The 19,358-nt window shown below is 39.3% G+C and overlaps 1 protein-coding gene across 1 annotated transcript in view; it reads right to left on the reverse strand.

The window, feature by feature from the left end:
- LOC107226474 (suppressor of lurcher protein 1) overlaps positions 1-19,358 on the reverse strand; it is a 366,303-nt gene that overhangs the window by 133,992 nt on the left and 212,953 nt on the right. The window contains exons 7-8 of the mRNA XM_046733833.1: positions 16,423-16,637; positions 13,874-13,951 (exon numbers count right to left, since the gene is read on the reverse strand). Of these exons, the coding sequence (XP_046589789.1) occupies positions 13,874-13,951; positions 16,423-16,637 (293 nt within the window). The remainder of the gene's footprint in view (positions 1-13,873; positions 13,952-16,422; positions 16,638-19,358) is intronic.

The raw sequence follows: 19,358 nt of genomic DNA on the forward strand, positions 1-19,358 counted from the left end.
GCTGTGTACCGTAGAATTGAAACTCAATACCGAATGATAGAACGGAATGAATAATGAGAGTTAGAGCAGCGTCGTCGGTCGTCATTGCAGGAGCTTTAATGGGTTCGGCCCATCGTCGCACTTTAAGGTACAAAAGTGTTTGAAATTAGGGGAAAAAATATAGCCGTATACTTGGCGATATTTTCCCGGGTCGTGCTAAGTGCCTCGGTCGCTGGGTCGAAGAAGGGGAAAATAAAAGGGGGGAACGGAGGCCTGGAGACAACGCGGAGACGAAGAGGACAACAGAGGGAGGGGCTGACTAGTACGGTACTTTATCACTGCTTCCCCCACGTTTCGCCGTCGCCAATGTTTAGTCTCTGTATATTCCGGTGTCTTTATTATTCCCTCCTTCATCCCCTTCATCCCCTTCATCCCCTTCGGCCCCTTCGTCTACTCGTCCCCCTCCCCCCGTCTTCCGCGCACCTTCCATCACTTTACGGGTTACCTGGGAAGCGGGAGTTCCGGGCAAGTCGGGAGAAGAGGATGGGGGGTATAATCTCTGGCGAACTTAATTCAAGGCAATATGGCGTGCCAAAGAAATTGGCGGGAAAATATCTACGCAAAGCGTAATGCAGGTTTAATGTTCGCGGTCGTTAGGCCGCTGCTGCAACCTTATCTGTTTGCAAAATGTTGGGATTTTATTTGTCGTACGTGCAAGGCTTGTGCAGCCGTTACGCTGTAGATTTGAACGAATTTTACATTTACACGAACGTTTGTCAAAAGTCAATGACGGTCTACCGAGAATAAAATCACGAGCCATAATTTTTACCTATCAATTTTCAACTTTACAGGTATGACACGTTGTTACTAAAAATATCGTTGAGGTAATAATTATATTACGGCTTAGTTTCACATCGTAGTTTATCGATTAATTACAAATTACAAATAACTGCAAATCGATTCTCTCGTCTTCATCCTCTGTCGACTAGCCGGTTAATTTTTGACGTTGCTCAAACGATACTTCACTGTCCATCATTTGTTGTTTTATCGCAAACGATCGATTGTTGGGAAAATGAGTATTAGCTTTCGAGTGAAATGAATCAACCGGTCTTACAACGAAGGTCGTCAAAAAATCAGAAACAATTATTCCCCGCGCGTATCTTTCACAGGCTAACACATTGTGTGGAGTAAAAATAAACAATCAGATAAAATAGAAGACTTGGAACGGAGAAAGACCATACGAGATAGAATTTCTCTCGCAACGTCTTGAAAATTAAGAAAATTGCAAATTCCGTATCACGTGAAGTCGTATATTTCATGCGTACCCGGTGTTTCAACTGTGCATATTATTCTCCTGCGAAGAATTATAAAAAAGACCAAAAAAAAATCAAGGAAAAAGTAAGCATCCGAGAGTGAAGTATAAGCATCGGGAGGACTGCAGCAAGTTGAAATGCCCCCCCCCCCTCACTGCACACGTGCGAACGAACGGTTGAAAATGACAAAGGGAGCTCATAACGTCATATTGAAATCGTATTCCAGTCTTTTTCCTCGCGTCATCGTCGTCGTACAGACCTTACCTGCATTTCGCACACTTGGAGATGCAGGAATTTATGGATGCACATGCACGCGTGCACTCGTGCCGTATCCGTGTGTGTGTGTGCGTGTGTATGCCTCGGTTTCTGGGAGCAGCATTGCTGCGCTATGTGCTGCGGCAACATGAAATAATCATCTCGTCGGTAATATTTAAAACGGTCAAGTCCCTCGCGTGGTATCAATCAGAATAACCCTCGCTTAAGGCGGAGAGCTGCACCAGCAATGCACTCAGCCTCGGAATTTTAAATTATTTACAAACCTCAGCCTCGATCTCGCCAACACGCCCGATGCTCTCCTGAATCGTCAGAGTTAACGATTACGCCGCACACCCTTATAAGTTACGCGAGACGTCAGGCGTATTCGCGAGAAATATATGAAATATAAATAAACGATAGGCGAGCGTCCGGCATTTTTTAAAAGAAATATTTTTTCACAATTTACCCTCTTTTATCTCCCGTGGTATTATGATTTTTTCACAAGGGTTGAAGGTAGGATCAATTGTTGCCACTGTGGGGCGAAAATTTTGCCAAAAAAACCTAATCCGTAACCGGGTTTGTGTATGGTAATTTTTTTTTATATGAAAAATGTCTCATTCTTATCTCCGGTACAATAGTGATTTTTTTACAGGGTTAAAGGAGGGATCAATTGTTGATGTGAGGTATAAATTACGCAGGAAACATAATTCGTGATTAAATTTTGTGCAGTTTCTATTTTCTCGTCTATTCATTCGATGGACTTGGATCGAAAAATAGTCCGTAAAAGAAACTTGAATACCCAAATGCCTTAAATAGATTGAAATAACCGGTTGGGCATTTCATTTGTGTAAAAAAATCGCTTTTCAATAATACTCACAATGAGTTGTAGGAGCAATTACTGTTCCGGTGATTAAACCTTGAAAAAATTAAATCAGGCAAAAACAACCCTTATCAATTTAAAAACGCGATTCGTTTCGCGATTGATGAACACGTCTGTTTTTTTTTTTTTTTTTTTTTAGTGGAAATTTAAATTAACGGTGAGAGTCTGAAAACAAAATACAGACAAATCGACAATGAAATAGAAAACGAACGTTAACCAAGTTAGAACGTATATAATATAAGTGTATTATATAATTTCCTACGCTAATTTATTCATTGATTCATTGATTTCAACAATTAGAATTCGCTTCTCAACGGTTGAAATACCGCGCGTGTTTCCGACTCGGCATTATAAAATATCAAAAGACCTTTTCGATACAGTTGGAAAATGTTAAAATAAACACAATTATGCCAAGGAACGAGAGACGCGATAGTTAATTAATTCAAATTTATTAAATAACGTTCTCATAATCGATGCACTGTGGATTTAAGAGACACCCAGAGATCCGACGGTATTCCGACTTTCAACCGTCCTTCTTCATCCCCGATCGAATCTCACAGACGATTTTATGATCCAACATTAATTTTCCTCCCTTTTCCGGCCAATTCAGCATCCCCGACGACAGGCTACATCGATCGTCGTCTTTACGTTTGTTGGATTGGTTCCGCAGCTTTTCATCAACGAGAAAAAGCTCGCATTCAGAATATAATACACCGTCAACCCGTTTCCTCCGACGTTTTTCTCCCGAAGCGCCACGTCCGGCTCGCCGAGAGTGAATAGCATAAATATTTTCGGATTCCTGGTTATGAAGGAGCCTCGGAATTTCCACCATTTCTCAACTACAATATTCCCTTTGCGTACATATTGCTCGTCTACTGGTTATCGCTAATTGACTAATTAACTTCTCTGTCTTTTTCTCTCCTGCCGCGAAATTTTTTGCAGCATACTCGGTACTTTCGCTGTTAAAATGTTGAGACTCATTTTCGCTTTTATACACGTTATGAAATCCTATAAATTATGACTCTTTCAATTCCAGCGTTATACCTTGCGTCTGAGGTACGGCGCCTCGACAAAATCTCCGTGACGTCTTTTTCTCTTTACAGAGCTTAAAGTAAGTTCTAATAATGAATCGGAGGACGAATTTACTATTGCGATTTCGTAGAATCCATATGATTTCTTTATTTCTGCATCAAATGAAAATGCATTCCAGTGTCTTCGTTCAGAATTGTCTACAGAATGGGGTTGTTAAACCCTTTTCCACGTCAGAGATGAGCGCACTTCAATATTTGGAGATATATACGTTAAGGGGGGGGGGGGGGTTTACAGCTTAGTCGGGCTAAAGTCATAGCTATTTTTGGGAATTTTTTTTTTTTTTAAAAATGAAATTACTTGGAGCAATTTGAGTTATAGTATCTTATTATTTATAATTTCAAAAACCTTTTAGAATTTTTTCCTTGAAATTGTTAACAAAATGGCGGCATGGCGCATATAAGTAGCGAACGACCACGTTTTCAATACGACGGCGCAGATTCTTCGGTCAATTTATAAACGATCTGCTCGAAATTTTTACACAATCATTAAAACTGATTTATCGATTCGAGTTTGTGGCTAGATTTTTGAATTTCACTACCAAAAATGTAGTTTTATTCAAGTATTTTTAATAATGTTTGGGTCGAATGACGAAATATTTTATTCATAATCGTATATATGTGATGAGCAATTTTTGTTTTGTTTTTTAATTCAAGGTATGAAATCGAACCCCAAAAAGGTGTTTGTAACTAAAACAATTTTTATATCTTTTACAAGTTGGACAGTGATGTCAATAGATGCGGCACCGCAAAAGCTCGCGAGTTCGAAGTCGTTCGCCATTTTGTTATTAACGTCAATGAAAAAACTCTTAAACGCTTCTGAAACTGTGAATAATAAAGCTCTAAAACTCAAATTGTCCGAGTGTTTTAATTTTTTCTGAAAAAAAACTTCTAAAAATAACTCCTCAAGGAATACCTAGATCCGTTAGAGAATTCGGTAAAGAGATCCGAATTCTCAAACCACCATATAATTCTTCAACGTAGCGAAAAACTGAACGTTCCTTAAACGTTTTTTTTGTTGTTTACGGCGAGCACAGCAATCTTTATAAAAAATAATGGACTCTGCGCAGGAGTTTAATGACTCAAAAACGATCAATCACAATTAACTTTCACCACGTACAGTTTTGCAAGCTGGATTTATTATACATAGGTACACGGACACGGAAAAGCTGGCTCATCCCATTAGCCGGGGCGCTGCCGCCATACATAATAATGGGAAAAACGAAGCAGCAAGGGAGCGTATTCTTCGTTTAGAGTTTTGGACAATTTAGATACCGGTTACAATACGTTCGTAATGCATACCTATACAATACGTAAACGGTGAAGAAACGCTCGGGATTCTGCCCTCGTGTTTCCAGGAAAAGTTTCCAGCCGCCGCGGCGCCGAGACGCCGAAGCTTCGCTCCCAGCTTCGCAATCCAGCTGCAGCCGTACTTTCCGTTCATTTTCTCATACAGATCATTTCAGCCCAGCGCAGAGTCGTAAAAGGTTTACGATATATCATTAAAAGAATTTTTTTTTCTTCTCTGTTTTCTCTCCGAACAGCAAATAAAACCTGCACACTGGGAGATATTATAAATGTCAGCTGTAAAAAAATTCCCGTTTTTAAATCAACTGGCTAGGATCGTAAAAAATGACGAATAAGAAGGAAAATAAAAAAAAAAAAAAAAAAAGAAATGGCGTAACATCGCTGCAGTTGTTAATTTTTTTTCATCGATTAAAAAATAATCCTCTTCAATCAAACCCCACGCCGTTTTTCTATTCGCGAAAACTTTTGAATTTCTCATAAACGAAAGTTCGCTTATCCTTCTCAGCTATTTGAAATTCTGGAACAAAAACAAACAAAAAGGAACGGAAAAGTTTGAAATTTTTATCAGAAGACGTCATGATTCCAACGACGGATTGATTTTATGACGATGTAGGTACGTAACGAATTTTTCAAAACTTCTTCTGTCTTCTAACACTTTCCGCAACTCGTGTCTGATTCGTGACTTCGCATGATGCAAATTACGGTAATATGTCGCGCTCTGAGCTCCAGCTGCAGAAATCCGGGATGCAGATGGAATTTGCAGCAGCACGGCGGGTAATAATAATTATCAGATTACGGTCCCGAAGAGGAAAGCGCAGCCGAGGCTGCTCCGTGCATTTCGTGTTGTAACGAGACGTGGAGATATACACGAGCTGGTTACTCGACGCGATACTTGACTTAACCAACCGTAAACATCTAATGGACCAACGGCACTGCATAGACAAGCTATTTGCAGGAGCTTAGCGCCACATGAGATGCGGTGCGCCATATGGGACCTTCGACGTGAAACTGAACAAGATGTTTGGGACAAATTTTTCATTTTTTTTTCTCTCTCAATCCGAACATCGAAACGAGGATGGCTAAATTTTTCGAAATTATCGTATCAGTTTGTTCTACGGTTACGAAGTTCCGTAAAATTTCGTACTTCGACTTTTCAAATGTACTAAATTCGAAAATGAAATGGATGTTGACGAAAATCGAAACACGTTTTCTTCGCCTTAAGGCGCAGATTCATAACAGAACGTAAAGAAATTGTGTCTGCTTAAAATCATCAAATTATTTGAATTTGATATGAAAAAATTACACGTTCGATGTGACGATGATCACGTTTTATTTTTCTGCGAAATGTGTCCTGAAAAGGATTGATTTTTTCATGAATTTTACGCCAAGTGTGAGTATCGATTGATCGTTATTAAATAAAAATATAAAACAAATTATATAAAATTTGAATTGTTAGGATTTGAATATAAGTAAATAATGTAAATGTAACAAGATCGGCCCATTGGCTTGAGATTCGTAAAAAAACCAATACTTTTCAAGATTTTTCTTATAAATAATAAAACGTGAATGTCATGTAGAATTTTTTGTTCAACACTTAAGCAAGTTGGTGATTTCGAGTAGATATAATTCCTTCAAATTTTTTTGTTTTTTACGAATCTATGGATCAGGGCGAAAAAAATTTGTATTCAATTTTGTCAAAACCTTTTTTCGTTCTCGAGTTATGTCCATTTGACTAATATAGTTGAAACGGCAAATTTTTCGAAACTTCGTGACTGAAGTAGGAGTTGTTACAAAAAATTCGAAAGAAATAAGATAAGCGAATAAAATCACAAACTCGACTTTAAAATCTTGTCCGATTCCACGTGGAAAGCTCCATACGCAATCTGTTTATGTCAGTATTTCTGCAGGCGAAGGTAAGTATAACACAGGCACGTAAAGCAACAAGGTATACAAATCGAGTAATAAACTCAGAGAGAGAGAGACCCTGGCACTAAACGAGTCGTCCTCCTCGTAGTCGATAACACCTGTTATCGAAACGGTCGCTCTCGATACTAAAACATTTCTGCGTAAATTATTCGCGTCCCTTTTGAGGCCGCTACGATTTGCCTAAGTATTCATATACCTATATAGGCCTACATATTTATCGCGCTGATAATGTCGCAACGATTTATCTCAACGTTACGGAAACTGAACGTGGAATATTAGCCACCGCGATGTTTTGAAGTTTGAGAAATGGTCGTTTATGTGCGTCGATTGAAAAAGAAGAAATCTTCGACGATTGCTCAGATTTTCGTAGCCGAATGGGTGAAATTTTTACGAAAAAAAAAAAAAAAAACATCGCGTTACAGATCGCGGGTAATAAACGAAACCATTACAAGTTTTTTTCACGCAATTTACATACTAATGCAGGTTAACGGTGTACAAAGTGAAAAAAACCGAGTTTCGTATGTTTACAAAAAGTAATTTTTCTTTCGCCGGGTAACGAATTTCACTCTCGGGAAAAATGTGAAAACTATTTTACCTCGGAAATTTTTCACCCATTTTAAAACTTTCGCCAAATCGATTATGAGGAAAAAATTTGCAATTAAAATGCTAATACGATTTCGTTTAATTTGATTCCTTCCGTTGCGCAACGTTCACTTTTTTCCCCTCTGATATATTACAGACACTGGAGGTGATATTATTGAAAAATTTTTAACCACGCGAAATAATGCACGTTGGCATAACAAATCTTCTCCATTAATATGTGTAAATATTAATAACACGAGAATACCGTACAGATGATACAGATGTGGGAATATTAATTCACCCCCACATGTCACTGTCAATACATTCACCCTCGGCATTACACGTACCAGGTGCCTATGCTCGGTTAGAAAAATGCTTCGGATTTCTTCTGACGAATGGTAGCAGTTCATACTTGGACAGGGTTATCTGAGGGTTGAGACTCCTCTGGTTTATATCGTATATTCGGGTTGAAGTACACAGCGAATCACTGCTCAGTGAGAACTCAATAATTTATAAGAAAAATGCCTACACGCGCAGATTGGGGAATAAATTTCAAATTGTTGTTTCAAAATGTTCAAGTTACTGTATTCTCGCGGTAATAACATCCTCGAAATTTTTAGATTTATCACAATTTTTCTAATGATATAGGAAATGAAAATATCAGAATTGTAATAAGCGTAGAGTGAAAAATCGGTTTTCAATCGAAAGTCGTCTATCGGAATGATAAAAAATTTAGTAAATATTCGTTCGGTTTCGTTTTACGATGGTTCATTTTAATGGAAAAGATATTATTCACAAGTTTACTCGAACAGGTTTCTTTTTGCAATTACTAATTCAGGTTGCTATTTGTTGATAAAAATCGATACAATCTGGAAACATGTAATATTGAACGATATCGACGCGACGAAGAAAAGTCTCTTGGAATCTGATAGTATAAAACACTTTTCTCCGTCAGAAAACCAGTTATGGAAGAGTGAAATAGAACGAATTTACCACATTTTTCACAATCTAAGACAATTTTCTATAGAAAAAGAAATCGAATTCGTTCATCCTTTTTGTATTCATTATTACATTTAAATTTTAAGGAAAATCGTCGTGGCTTATGAAAAATATCGAAAATCCAAAACAAAGAAAGATCAAAGTGGGGAAATTTCTCAAAGCCAGAAATTCACAGGACTGAAAATCTTCGATCATTCGGGATTCCGATGATTCGGATTTAGAAATTTTCTCATTTTCGCACTTTCGGAACTTTGAGCGTCGCGTTTCGGCCCATTTAAAACTTTGACGTTTCGTCAAAGTTCAATTTTTTCACTTCAAGTTTCGCCGGTAAAAACTTGGAAATTCAGCGCTTTCGAAACTTTTTAAATTCAGAATTTCAGCCCCGCCCCGACTCGGGGCAGCCTTCGCGAAGCCGGCGAGTAAGAGAGACTCGAAACTCATCTCGGGAAAGAATGTGGCTCTATAATGATGGCCGGGAACGAGGCTGAGCCTGAGGGACGTCGGATACGTACTGCGGTAGGATTGCACTCTCGGTGATCCCGAGGACGTAGGAAGTGCAACATATGCACTCCCCGCACGTGCCCCGAGGGAACAAATCCGAGGGGTGGATAGCAGTATGTACGTAAACGTGTCTCGTACCCGGCTCAATCTAACTCGACCTAATCTAAATCGAGGTAACTCATTGTGGAGCCGGTCTGACCCGACCGCCGAATTCACCAATCTTGGCCACCGTGCGGGGACACATTATTCTTGGATGCTCGGCGGCGTCATTATTTAAACTCTGTTACATCATCGAGATGGGAATTCCAGTCCTCGTGACCGAAACAATGGTCACCGATGTATCTGATCCTGGCTACCTCGTCTTTTTCACGATGAAAAATGAAGCGTACCTGTTCCTTTTTCCGTCATTGAAAATGGATGAACAGATTTTGAAGCTTTTACCCAGTCAGGGTTGAAAATTTTTTTCCAATTTTTCACGATGACATTTACTTTGTCGTATCGTCGCTGACAAAGACTGACCGTCGAATTGTTCCCGTATCCTTCCGTTTCAGAGAAAGAAAAAAGACAAGTTGCGGTTATAAATATTCTTCTCTCAGAGAGTGGGCAAGTTTTGAAATTAAGAAATAATTCAGCTATACCATATCCGTGGAAAAAATAATTTACTTCTGATTCATTGAGTTCATGCAATTCAATTATTTGACTAAGACAATGTGAAAAAATGGTGTTTCAATTCGGAAAGTGATTAATTTTTATGCAAACTAAAAAACTCATCTCATTTTGCCCGAAAAATCAGTTTTTCCGTATTCTCAACATTATTATTTATCTACCACGAAGAATAAACCTAATTATCCGTATGGAAAAATCTTCTGTTGACCGAAAGTTCGCAATGAAATAAATAACTTTTCTAGCTGCGTACAAGTTGATTCAGTAATTGATTGATTAAATGCTACTACTGGTTTCCGTATCTGTGTTAACAAGCATATATTTAAGCTTCGCAAATGTCAGAGAGAGAGAGAGAGAGAGAGAGAGAGAAAATAGAGACAGGCAAAAGTCACGCGAAGTCCAACTGCACAGGTGGAATGTCCGTAACGGGGCTGGACGAAGCAGGCGAATGTTTGAGAGTGGTGAATTAGGTCGTCAGGGTGGAGGTTGCACTGATTAACATTAATGAAGTCTGAATTTAAATTAGCTCTATTAATAATTAACCCTCGAACAACTGTAGGTACTCGGCTAATTAGCACCCGCAGCGGTACCTCCCTACACGTCGTCGGTACATCGCGCATAGACGGCGCTATAACGCAAAGAGAAATGATTTACACCGGGCTGGGATGTTTTGGCAGTCGGGTTGAAATTAACGCGAGGCTCAAAACTCCATCCTAGAATCGTCGCGGCGCTGATACAAGCCGACGACGCGAGGGGCTCGACTTCCGGGACGCCAATTCCCGCCCTCCAACCCCTTCGTTACGTGCCCCCGTCCCCAGGGGGAAGACGGCATAAATAACAAAGCCATCCTCGCATCGCGGCGCAGCTCGACGAGCTTTCAGAGATACCAGCCAGGCTGGATCCTTCGTCCTTGTTACCTGCCGTTTAAGCAATCGGAGCTTTCGTTGAACGGTGACTGCGGCACCTCGATGTTCTTGTAACGCGAATAAATGAGCCGGTTTCGTTACACCCAACGATGTCGCACCCCTCGGGGCGTTCTTCTCTTCGGTTATTTTCCTAGACGGAAAAACCTCGCTGCACAAATTACACCCTTCCGCCGAAGCGACGCGCGGTTATCGGTGCTATAAAACCCAGATTTCACCACTTTTCCTGCGATCTAGGCGCACCTGCGCCAGTGAAAATGGTTTTATCCACGGCGCCGCGAATGTCGCAGCGAGCTTTTCGTAAATAGTCATTGCTTGTCGCTGTTTCATTCGAATTCTGTCGCAGCCGTTTTCGGAATCGGAAACGCGTAGACCAGATGCTCTACGGTATTGAGAAAAAATTCCCTCGCAGATGATTTCACGACGACTTTTGTCCTTTGATATCTCATGTACGATACTCCATTGGTAACAATATAAAGTTTAGCCTATTACAAGCAATAGTGACCGAATGTTCCTAAAATATTTTCTAACTACAAAACAATCGTCTTTCATGCAGTGAATATAACCAAATAACGGTCATTAAACTACAAACCAAACCCAATTGATAATAAGATCGGGCATAGTGACTACAAAATATGACAGATCCCGAAATTATCCTCATATCCCAAGAAATCGACTGTATATCCTACTAAAATATGAAAAATGTAACGATGTTTATGAAAAAGTGACCGAAGCTCCGTGACAACGACTTTAGTCGTATTCTGCAAATGCAATATCAATTCATCGGCATTCATCTTCTTCCAAAGTATCGGATCTATAAGAAAAGCGGAGCCGGCCCAATTAGACACAAGGTAGAAACCAGGGAGTGGTTTTGCAGGTCTGAATAAAACGGGGAAAGGTGGATGGATGTTCCTTGAGAAGGAGAAGGATGCGATTTCTGAGTCACGTAACCGAAGCCCGTCCTAGCCAACGTCGCCGTTTCAAACATTGCATGCACGTACCAACCGAGGAAAGGGTGAACGCAAACAGAAGCGTTGAATTCCGTGTACCAATGTCGGCGTCGTATCTCACCAGTCAAAGGTCACTTCTGGTTCAAGGATTTCAAAAGTTTACCGCAGTTTTTTTGCGCCCGAGGCTGCAGGTCAAATTTGCATTCATCGTCGTGCACTTTTCGCGCTTTCAAAAAGATCGGCTCGTTTCCTCAGCACCGTTATTCCGAGATTGATTTTCCCACAGTAACGAACATCAATAATTCCCTGGATTATTTTGCGGGGAAATGTTTTCGCGTGACCTCGATTTTTTCTGCTTTTTATTCTACTTCCCCTTGTACCGACCCGGCGACTGCCGCTGTAAAGTTTTCACAACCCACTTTGTACATGAAGAAAACATTGCTAACCTGTATAAATTTTGCATAAAACTACTACCGCGTGCAGACGTTCTTTAAAAATGAATTGTCAACGTTGAATGAATTATTAATCGCTCTACCTCACGACAATGTTTTAAAACTTTCGCTGGCATCTCGTGTCATTGTTACATTCATACTTCCGACCTGCCGTTCAAGTTTTCTTCAGCACGTCAAATTTGTCGTTAAAATTTTTCGAATATAGAGTTCTTGAGTGTTCCCATCATTTTCTTTTCGTTGTCACGAAGCAAAACCGCCATTGCATTTTTTCCCCTCCTATATTACTTGCAGCTTAATTAGGTAACGCGAGAATAAAAATCCAAAAAAAAAAAAAACAAACCACGGTCTTATAGTTTCTCAAAAAAGCAACAGCAGCTCATTAAAAATATCCGAATAATCCGTTGTTTGTTCGATGTTGTCCCCAAACTTTACCGTCATCCAACAGTCAAAATTTTTGAGCTTTGCAAAATTCCGTGTAAGAAAGCGTGGTTGGGAAATTTCAAGCGATGTTTCTGAGGTATTTCCTCGATCGAAGAAAGATCGTAAAGGAGGAGGTTTGAGGAGTTTCGTGTGAAGCCCGTATTAAACGAGGTGCAATTTTGTTCAGTACGTGGCTGAATAACAATATCCAACGCTGTTTTGCTCCAAGTTTTCCACTTTTTGTACCCTCGAAGTAGATACCTCGCCGATAAAGTTCAACCATAGGGAAGGATCGATATAATATTTACGATGAACATACTATATATATATATAGACACGTGACGCAGCCTCTGCACAGAGGCATGCCATAATCTTCAATGTGGAAATTGCGCGGACGGTAAGTCGCGTGGTGTGGTTTCGAAGAATCGATATTATATACGTATGGTAGACGCATTATCGAGGTTCAAAATCAGGAGATGTCGTTGATCCCTCTGGCACGAATCCGAATAGCGGCCATCATCAATGTGTCGTAAGCGCTGCAGTTTCCACTGCGTGCATGCTTATATATATATAGTACTTAAGACTGTACGAGAATTTTTATTTTACAACTTTTCTTTGAATTCCCAAATCTCGTATACGAACCGCTTTATATTGGGAAAAGTTCACCGACATCGGACGATGGTTTTTTGATTATAACTGTAAGGTCGATCACCTTAGCGTCGGTCAATGGTCAATTTGACGATCGCTCGGTGACAGCCATTATTCGTTGTGATTAATTTCATATTGATTTCCCATGCTTAGTTTTGACGTTAACAATGTCGGATATTCGTTGAGGAATGAGGAGTTAATCATTCTGCAATGTCTCTGTTCATTGAGTTTCAGGAATTTCAACATTATACTTCACGCGATTCTTATTACTCAAAGTGTCACAGGATCCTGTCGGATTTCACTTGAATTCGTAAGATCGTTCGTTTTGAAAGTCGGAAAATTTTAGAAAATTTTGGAACATTTTACGATATTGCAAGGGAACCCGTTGGCGAGTGTTAACCTGATTTAGAGGGTGATAGACTCGTTTGCAAGACAAAATACCAAATCGAGGTGTCTACGAAAGAGTAAATCCCTGGCAATTTCCTCCGTCAATTAACACGAAACTGCGTTGACGTTATCACGAAATCGTGCAAACTATCAGAGAAATGTTAAGACGTTGGGTAGTAGCATCAATCTTTTTCATCGCTTCTATTTTTTGTCTCCGACTGAGAATAAGAATCCTTATTATCTTTCTACCCAACAATAAACGCTTCAGCCGGCGTGTCGCCAAGCGAGAAAATTTCTCATTTTCGCCAATTCAAACGTGTGTAATTCATATGTATTCATACGTGACACAGAGGCAAATATGCACAGGTATGAAGGTCGGTATTATAGATTATACAAATCCGGCAGCAAAAAAAGCGAGTGTGCGGGTAGTTTTAAAAGCTTTTGGTACCTACGAACACGTAATATACTCCGGGGAGTAAAAACGGGGAGAAAAAATGAGCAAATAAGCAAGAAACAAAATAGAGAGCGAGGATGAAAAAGTCGGAAATATATGGGGCGTGGAAAACATGTTGGTTCCAATGTACTAGCGTTGTACTTACTCGTTGCACTGACAGCCGGTCCAATGACCGAGTACCTTGGAGTCCCAGTGACAGCCCCAGGGGCGACCTTGTCCACCTCTGTAACACATTATTGTAATTACCAACGGAAAATACAGGGCCATTATAATTACTGCCGGGAATTGTCTCGCAGGCACAAACCTGGCTAATCTGGCTTAATGTAAGGGTCTCACCTCCACCCCTCTCTTGTCTCTTTTGATTTATTTCTACCTCCCGTTTCAAAGTATTTTTCATCGAAAAATCTTTTTTTCCTTTACCCCCTCGCCGCCCCCTCTACGTTCCTCTTTGCTTTTTTTATTTCTCTTTTTCTTTTTTCACGTTCTCCCGCTCGTTTACACGCGGAATATATCGCACCCTCTGAATTAGAAATTCTTTCAGTCACAACGCTAAACTGACTGTAGTACATTATATTCTACATTTTTTGAAAAAACTGTCCGTACTTTCTTCCTCAGGAAGTGAAAATCGGAAAAATTTTCTGTGTCTCATCGTCAGAGTCACATCGCTTTTCAATATTATACAAACAAAATATGTAGACTGGTTTTTTCTCGCCACACCAGCAACGGTAATATGAAGAACTTTGCCGTTTCGTTGTCAGAGTACTTTGAGTAGCTGAAAGCCTCTCATTCACGAGTATTTTTTACTAGAATAATTTTTAGTCGAATGCCAAGGCGAATTAAAATAAATTACATTCTGAAGTCTGAAGACCATGACCATTATTTCCCAATCATGTAACCGTGAACTGAAAACAACGATTGTCGAATTTTTTCCACGCATTAATTTCATACAAATTTACTAGCTATCCGGCAATTCTTTTTTTTATTACTCATTACCTTTTACTTATTTAAGACTGAGTTGCAGCCTTGAGAATTTCTTGATAGTGAGGAAATTTTCAATCACGAGGTTGTGTCACAATTGGTGCAGATGGTAATGAAAAAGGAAGTTTTCCTTTCCAAGGATAAGCGAAATTGTCGTGAGAAAATACGGCAGTCGATACAAGAGTCGAGGTTTTCTGATCGACCCCGCTTTTCCTGAGATTATCGTATACCGACGGGAAACTCAGCGGAAAATTTCCGGTAGCTTTCAAGCTCGGCAGGTATCTGCAAAGCTGTCTTACCATTCGAGTTTCATCCCCCTTGCGCTACTCCTAATCGAGCTTTCGACACGGAGCTTCACTTTACTGACACAACGTCGCTAACCAGACCTCAAACTCATTCCAGATACGAAAGCTGACAACGATTATTATTTTGTGTATGAATAGTATATTATGTGAAAGATCAGTTAAAGTATTCTTTTAACCTTTTGGAAAAGAAATCGTGTGAATGTTTTTTCCCCATTTCAAAATTTGTTGGATTTGGTTATAACCTAGAGGTTCGTAAAAGTTGATTTGAAAATAATAGGAAATAAAATTACAATCGATCAAATTTTTTTTTACCTCCTCAAAATTACTTTCCAATCACTGACTTGACAATGGAAATCTGGACTTGTGATTGTTTTTAAACATCGCTGATAATATCATTTGATGATCTGGTTTCGTTGGTTCAGTTTAAAAGAATAAAAGAGTTCCGGTCATTGTACCACTGATAACTTCGTATTAGCTTGAAGCGTCGCTCAAAGAATATAAAAAAAAATAAAAAAACATGGACCAGTAAAACACAAATGACCAAATATTACGATGTGACAAGAAAACAAACGACTATGAAATGGCGGTGAAATGTATCTTCTGTCTCTGAACGTCCGTTCAGTCAACTTCTGAACAGGCTAGTCCAAAGGGAGAAGGTCTAGACACCCGTATTCTATTACGCAAAGCAACTCTAATACAAGACTGGGTCGAGAGTAAAAAAAATCCCCAGAGAGAGATCAGTCTCCCGAAAGGGCCAAAGTTCCCTTTCAAGACGTGTGTTCTCCCCCGAGTTGAAGATCGTAAACTAATTCGTGCACATCGCTCAGGGTGACTGAGCGAAAAACGAAGAAAAAAAAAAAAAGAAAAACAAGAACAGAACAATCGGCTCACGTAAAATCGGAACACCTTGCACGCACGATTTTCAAGGTGCTTGAAATTGCACTTGATTAAAATCTTCGCGAATGCTTCGTCGAATATTTTCAATCTCGAAGATGAACAACTCGCGGACAGATGTCTTGGATGTGAAAGAAAAGAAAAGAAAAGAAAAAAAAAAGAAACAACCGATCTCCTTTTCAACCCCCTGAATAACGAAAAGAAATATAAATTTACCCAGCCGAGAAAAGACTTCGGTTTGCAGTTAATCCCCAGGCGACTTTTTTTTCCCCCTTTGACAGAAAATATTCAGGCAAAAATGTATGAGGTGGGTATATAATATTTCCTCCGGAAGGCGTGTCGAGTTTGTTATTAGATTGCCTCGATTTGCCCGTAGAGCTTCATTCCTGCAGGGCAATGCCGAACGCATGTTCATTGCACATCAAAAATGATAACCCATTGAATTTTGTAAATCTCTCCTCCGCCCACCGAGCAGGCTTTATTGAAAATATTTGAATTTTTCAATTACTCAACTTACCAAGAGAAGGCGGCGAGTCGTCCAAGGGTTGGAACTGGAATATTGCCTTGAAGCCTTGACCAGGCCAGTCTGAATTCGCGACGAACTCGACGTAGAGATCAGCGCCGGTGCTGAGGACCTCAATTTCGGCACCATGGTTGCAGAGCACGGCTATTGATGGTGCGGTCGTACCTCTTCCGTCGTGGACTCTTATCAAGTCTGCCCTGTTGATGCAGCTGCAAAAAAAAAACAAAAAAAAAAATGTGAATTCCACAACTTAGAACTGAAATCCTTTGATTTGTTTCATTTTTGCAGGCGATTCTTTCGGAGAATGAATACGGTGCTGTAACGGATCGAGGGGTATGTTAAACTGTTGATGGATGATCTATACTACGTATACCCGAGTCACGTGTTATCCTCTATTTTATTTGCGCTACCCCGGCTGATCACCGTATTTTCGTCGATTCTCGATTGGATTTAGGCGAAACGGCCTAAGATCCTGACCAGTATACGCAGACTCGTTAGTCACATGCATCATTTGAATTCACGCATCAGAAATTATCAGCGATAGAAATTTTATCTCGCCCGCAAGGAGTAGGTTAATCATATCAGACATCCTCTGTAAACTTGGTGTTTTTTTTTAACATTTATTCTGTTTGTATCATAGCAATTAGCGCTTCGCACGGATCGCTTGCTTCGCTTGGTTTTATTTCGATTGAACTTTGACTCGGATTTCTGTACCATGCCAGGCTTTTCCGTATCGCGCAACTGAACAAGAGGCTTGTCTCAACCATCGATCCTCGTATCATCTGTAATTCAATCTAACGGACGTCACATTGTTTGAGCCGTGCAATTTATGCTGTCAACTTCGCTGCGAGTTCTCAAAGAACCTGTTATCTTAATGTGAGTCGACGAGTCATTTATATCCTAGAATTTAATGAAATCACTGTTTTCCGTGAATCAAAATTAAAGTTACAAATAATCAGTCGCCAAGAATTACGTCTGAGGCTGTGAGCCACTGTTTTCATTCCCATTTCCCATTACGAATCGCCTATTTGTTTGTAATTTGTTTCCTGTTTCGAATCATTTTATGTTTATACAATTTCAAATTTATAATATCTTTTTAACTAAATTTATTGAGCGACCTCTTTTGCACTGCTAATCGATTCTTCACATGTAATAACATTATATTAACATACAAATCACACTGGAATTAGAGATCTCATACATTATATCGCCTTCTTTTCATCATCCCGCTTCTGAGATGTCTTTGCTTTAGTAAATTCAATCTCATTCTATAAATTGTACTTGCTCAAACTTTAATATAAAATATAACACATCGCAAAATCCCAAATAAAACCTTATAGTGTATAAAATTAAGAACATAACAGGATCCTCTAAAAACATTCTCAGTGCTTTTTCATTCACACTGTATGTTATCGATTCAAATTTCGCTGGAAATTACAATACGGGATAATTAATTACTGACAAAATTTGTTTTCCTTTGCTAAAGTGTCGACGAAAAAAATGCACAAAAAATGCATCTGAACAACACCGGGTGTCTAAAACACAAGGAAAAAAAAAATCGAACTAAAATTCAATGCGGAAATGAAATTTGCAGGTCAAATTTTCTCCACGTGTCGGTTATAAAGTTTCGAAACGGTTCCTATAAATTCCTTCTGTCGTAACACGTATCACCAACACGCGCGCCTACGGCGTTTCAATTAAACGTTCACGTTATCTAATTCCATTTTGGCACGCTCAAATGCCGAGCTTACGCGAAGGGTTGCTGTTTATTGTACTTATTACATATAGTGCAATTAAAGGGATTAACCAAATGCACGCGTTTGTTTGGCTGAATATCACCACCTGCCGCATTCCCGTAGAGATAAATCGTTTCCCAATTTCGATGCGCGTGACCTGATGCACATTTTTGCTAAATTATTTTATTCGTTAATTTTGCTGCATTGTTCTTTATTCGAAAAGTATATCAGCTTTTATTTTGCAAATGTATGCAACAATTTTAGTGGACTGAATTTCCGGGCTTCCAAATTACAATACATTTCCAACCCACGGAGAATTCAAAAAATTCAGAAGTTACTGATTCCAAAATGAAATTAATTGTCTTGTATTAATAGAGGCGAAATTATAATAAACCTAAATTATGGAAGTACTGTTTTATTTTGTTGTTTTTGTTTGTTTTTTTTTTTTTTTTCTACACAACTTCACGAAAGGTCGAAGCAGAAACTTTATACTCAAAATTTAGTTTTGAAAACGAAATTTGCATTCAACTTTTTTCCATAATAATTTTCCCCCAACACTTTGGCTTTAAGTTAGGTGTAGAACTTTGGCCATTAAAATTGCGTCACCCGCAAATTGACGGTCGGTCTGGTCCTGGTACTTTCACAGTTTTTAAGCGAATTTCTTCACCTCTGCATCTTGTATGTCATACACTTGTAAACTTAGCATTGAAACACACAATCGTGGGTATTTTTCTCATTTCATTACTTCACGTCACATCTCGTCTGTATTTAAACACATCCCCGTTAGCTGAATAATTGAATGAATAACGATGAAAAAAAATGTTGTATAAACTAGAATCCGGGAAAAATATATCTACGATTAAAAATTAACACTCGTTTCGCTCTAGGTGTATATAAATTAATGAAAAAAGGAAACTACTCCGTAAAACGTTTTGCTCTCGCGCCCGTGATAAGTGGCTGATGTAAAACACACGTCTACCGGATATCACGTAGTCCTGGTAGGATATAAATCCTTACATTTAAGGGCTGCTCCCCATGGCAAGGGTGGGTGAAAATCCGAACCGAATACCACCGCGTGGATGTGATGAGAAACAGAGCGCGTTTCTTACGCTGTTGAAAACGTTCTTTTGGCATAGCAAATGAAAAATGAGCCGACAATTCGATTTAATGAAAACACCTTATCATGTATACCAA

Source organism: Neodiprion lecontei, chromosome 1 (genome assembly GCF_021901455.1).
Source record: "Neodiprion lecontei isolate iyNeoLeco1 chromosome 1, iyNeoLeco1.1, whole genome shotgun sequence".
In the NCBI taxonomy this organism is placed as follows: domain Eukaryota; kingdom Metazoa; phylum Arthropoda; class Insecta; order Hymenoptera; family Diprionidae; genus Neodiprion; species Neodiprion lecontei.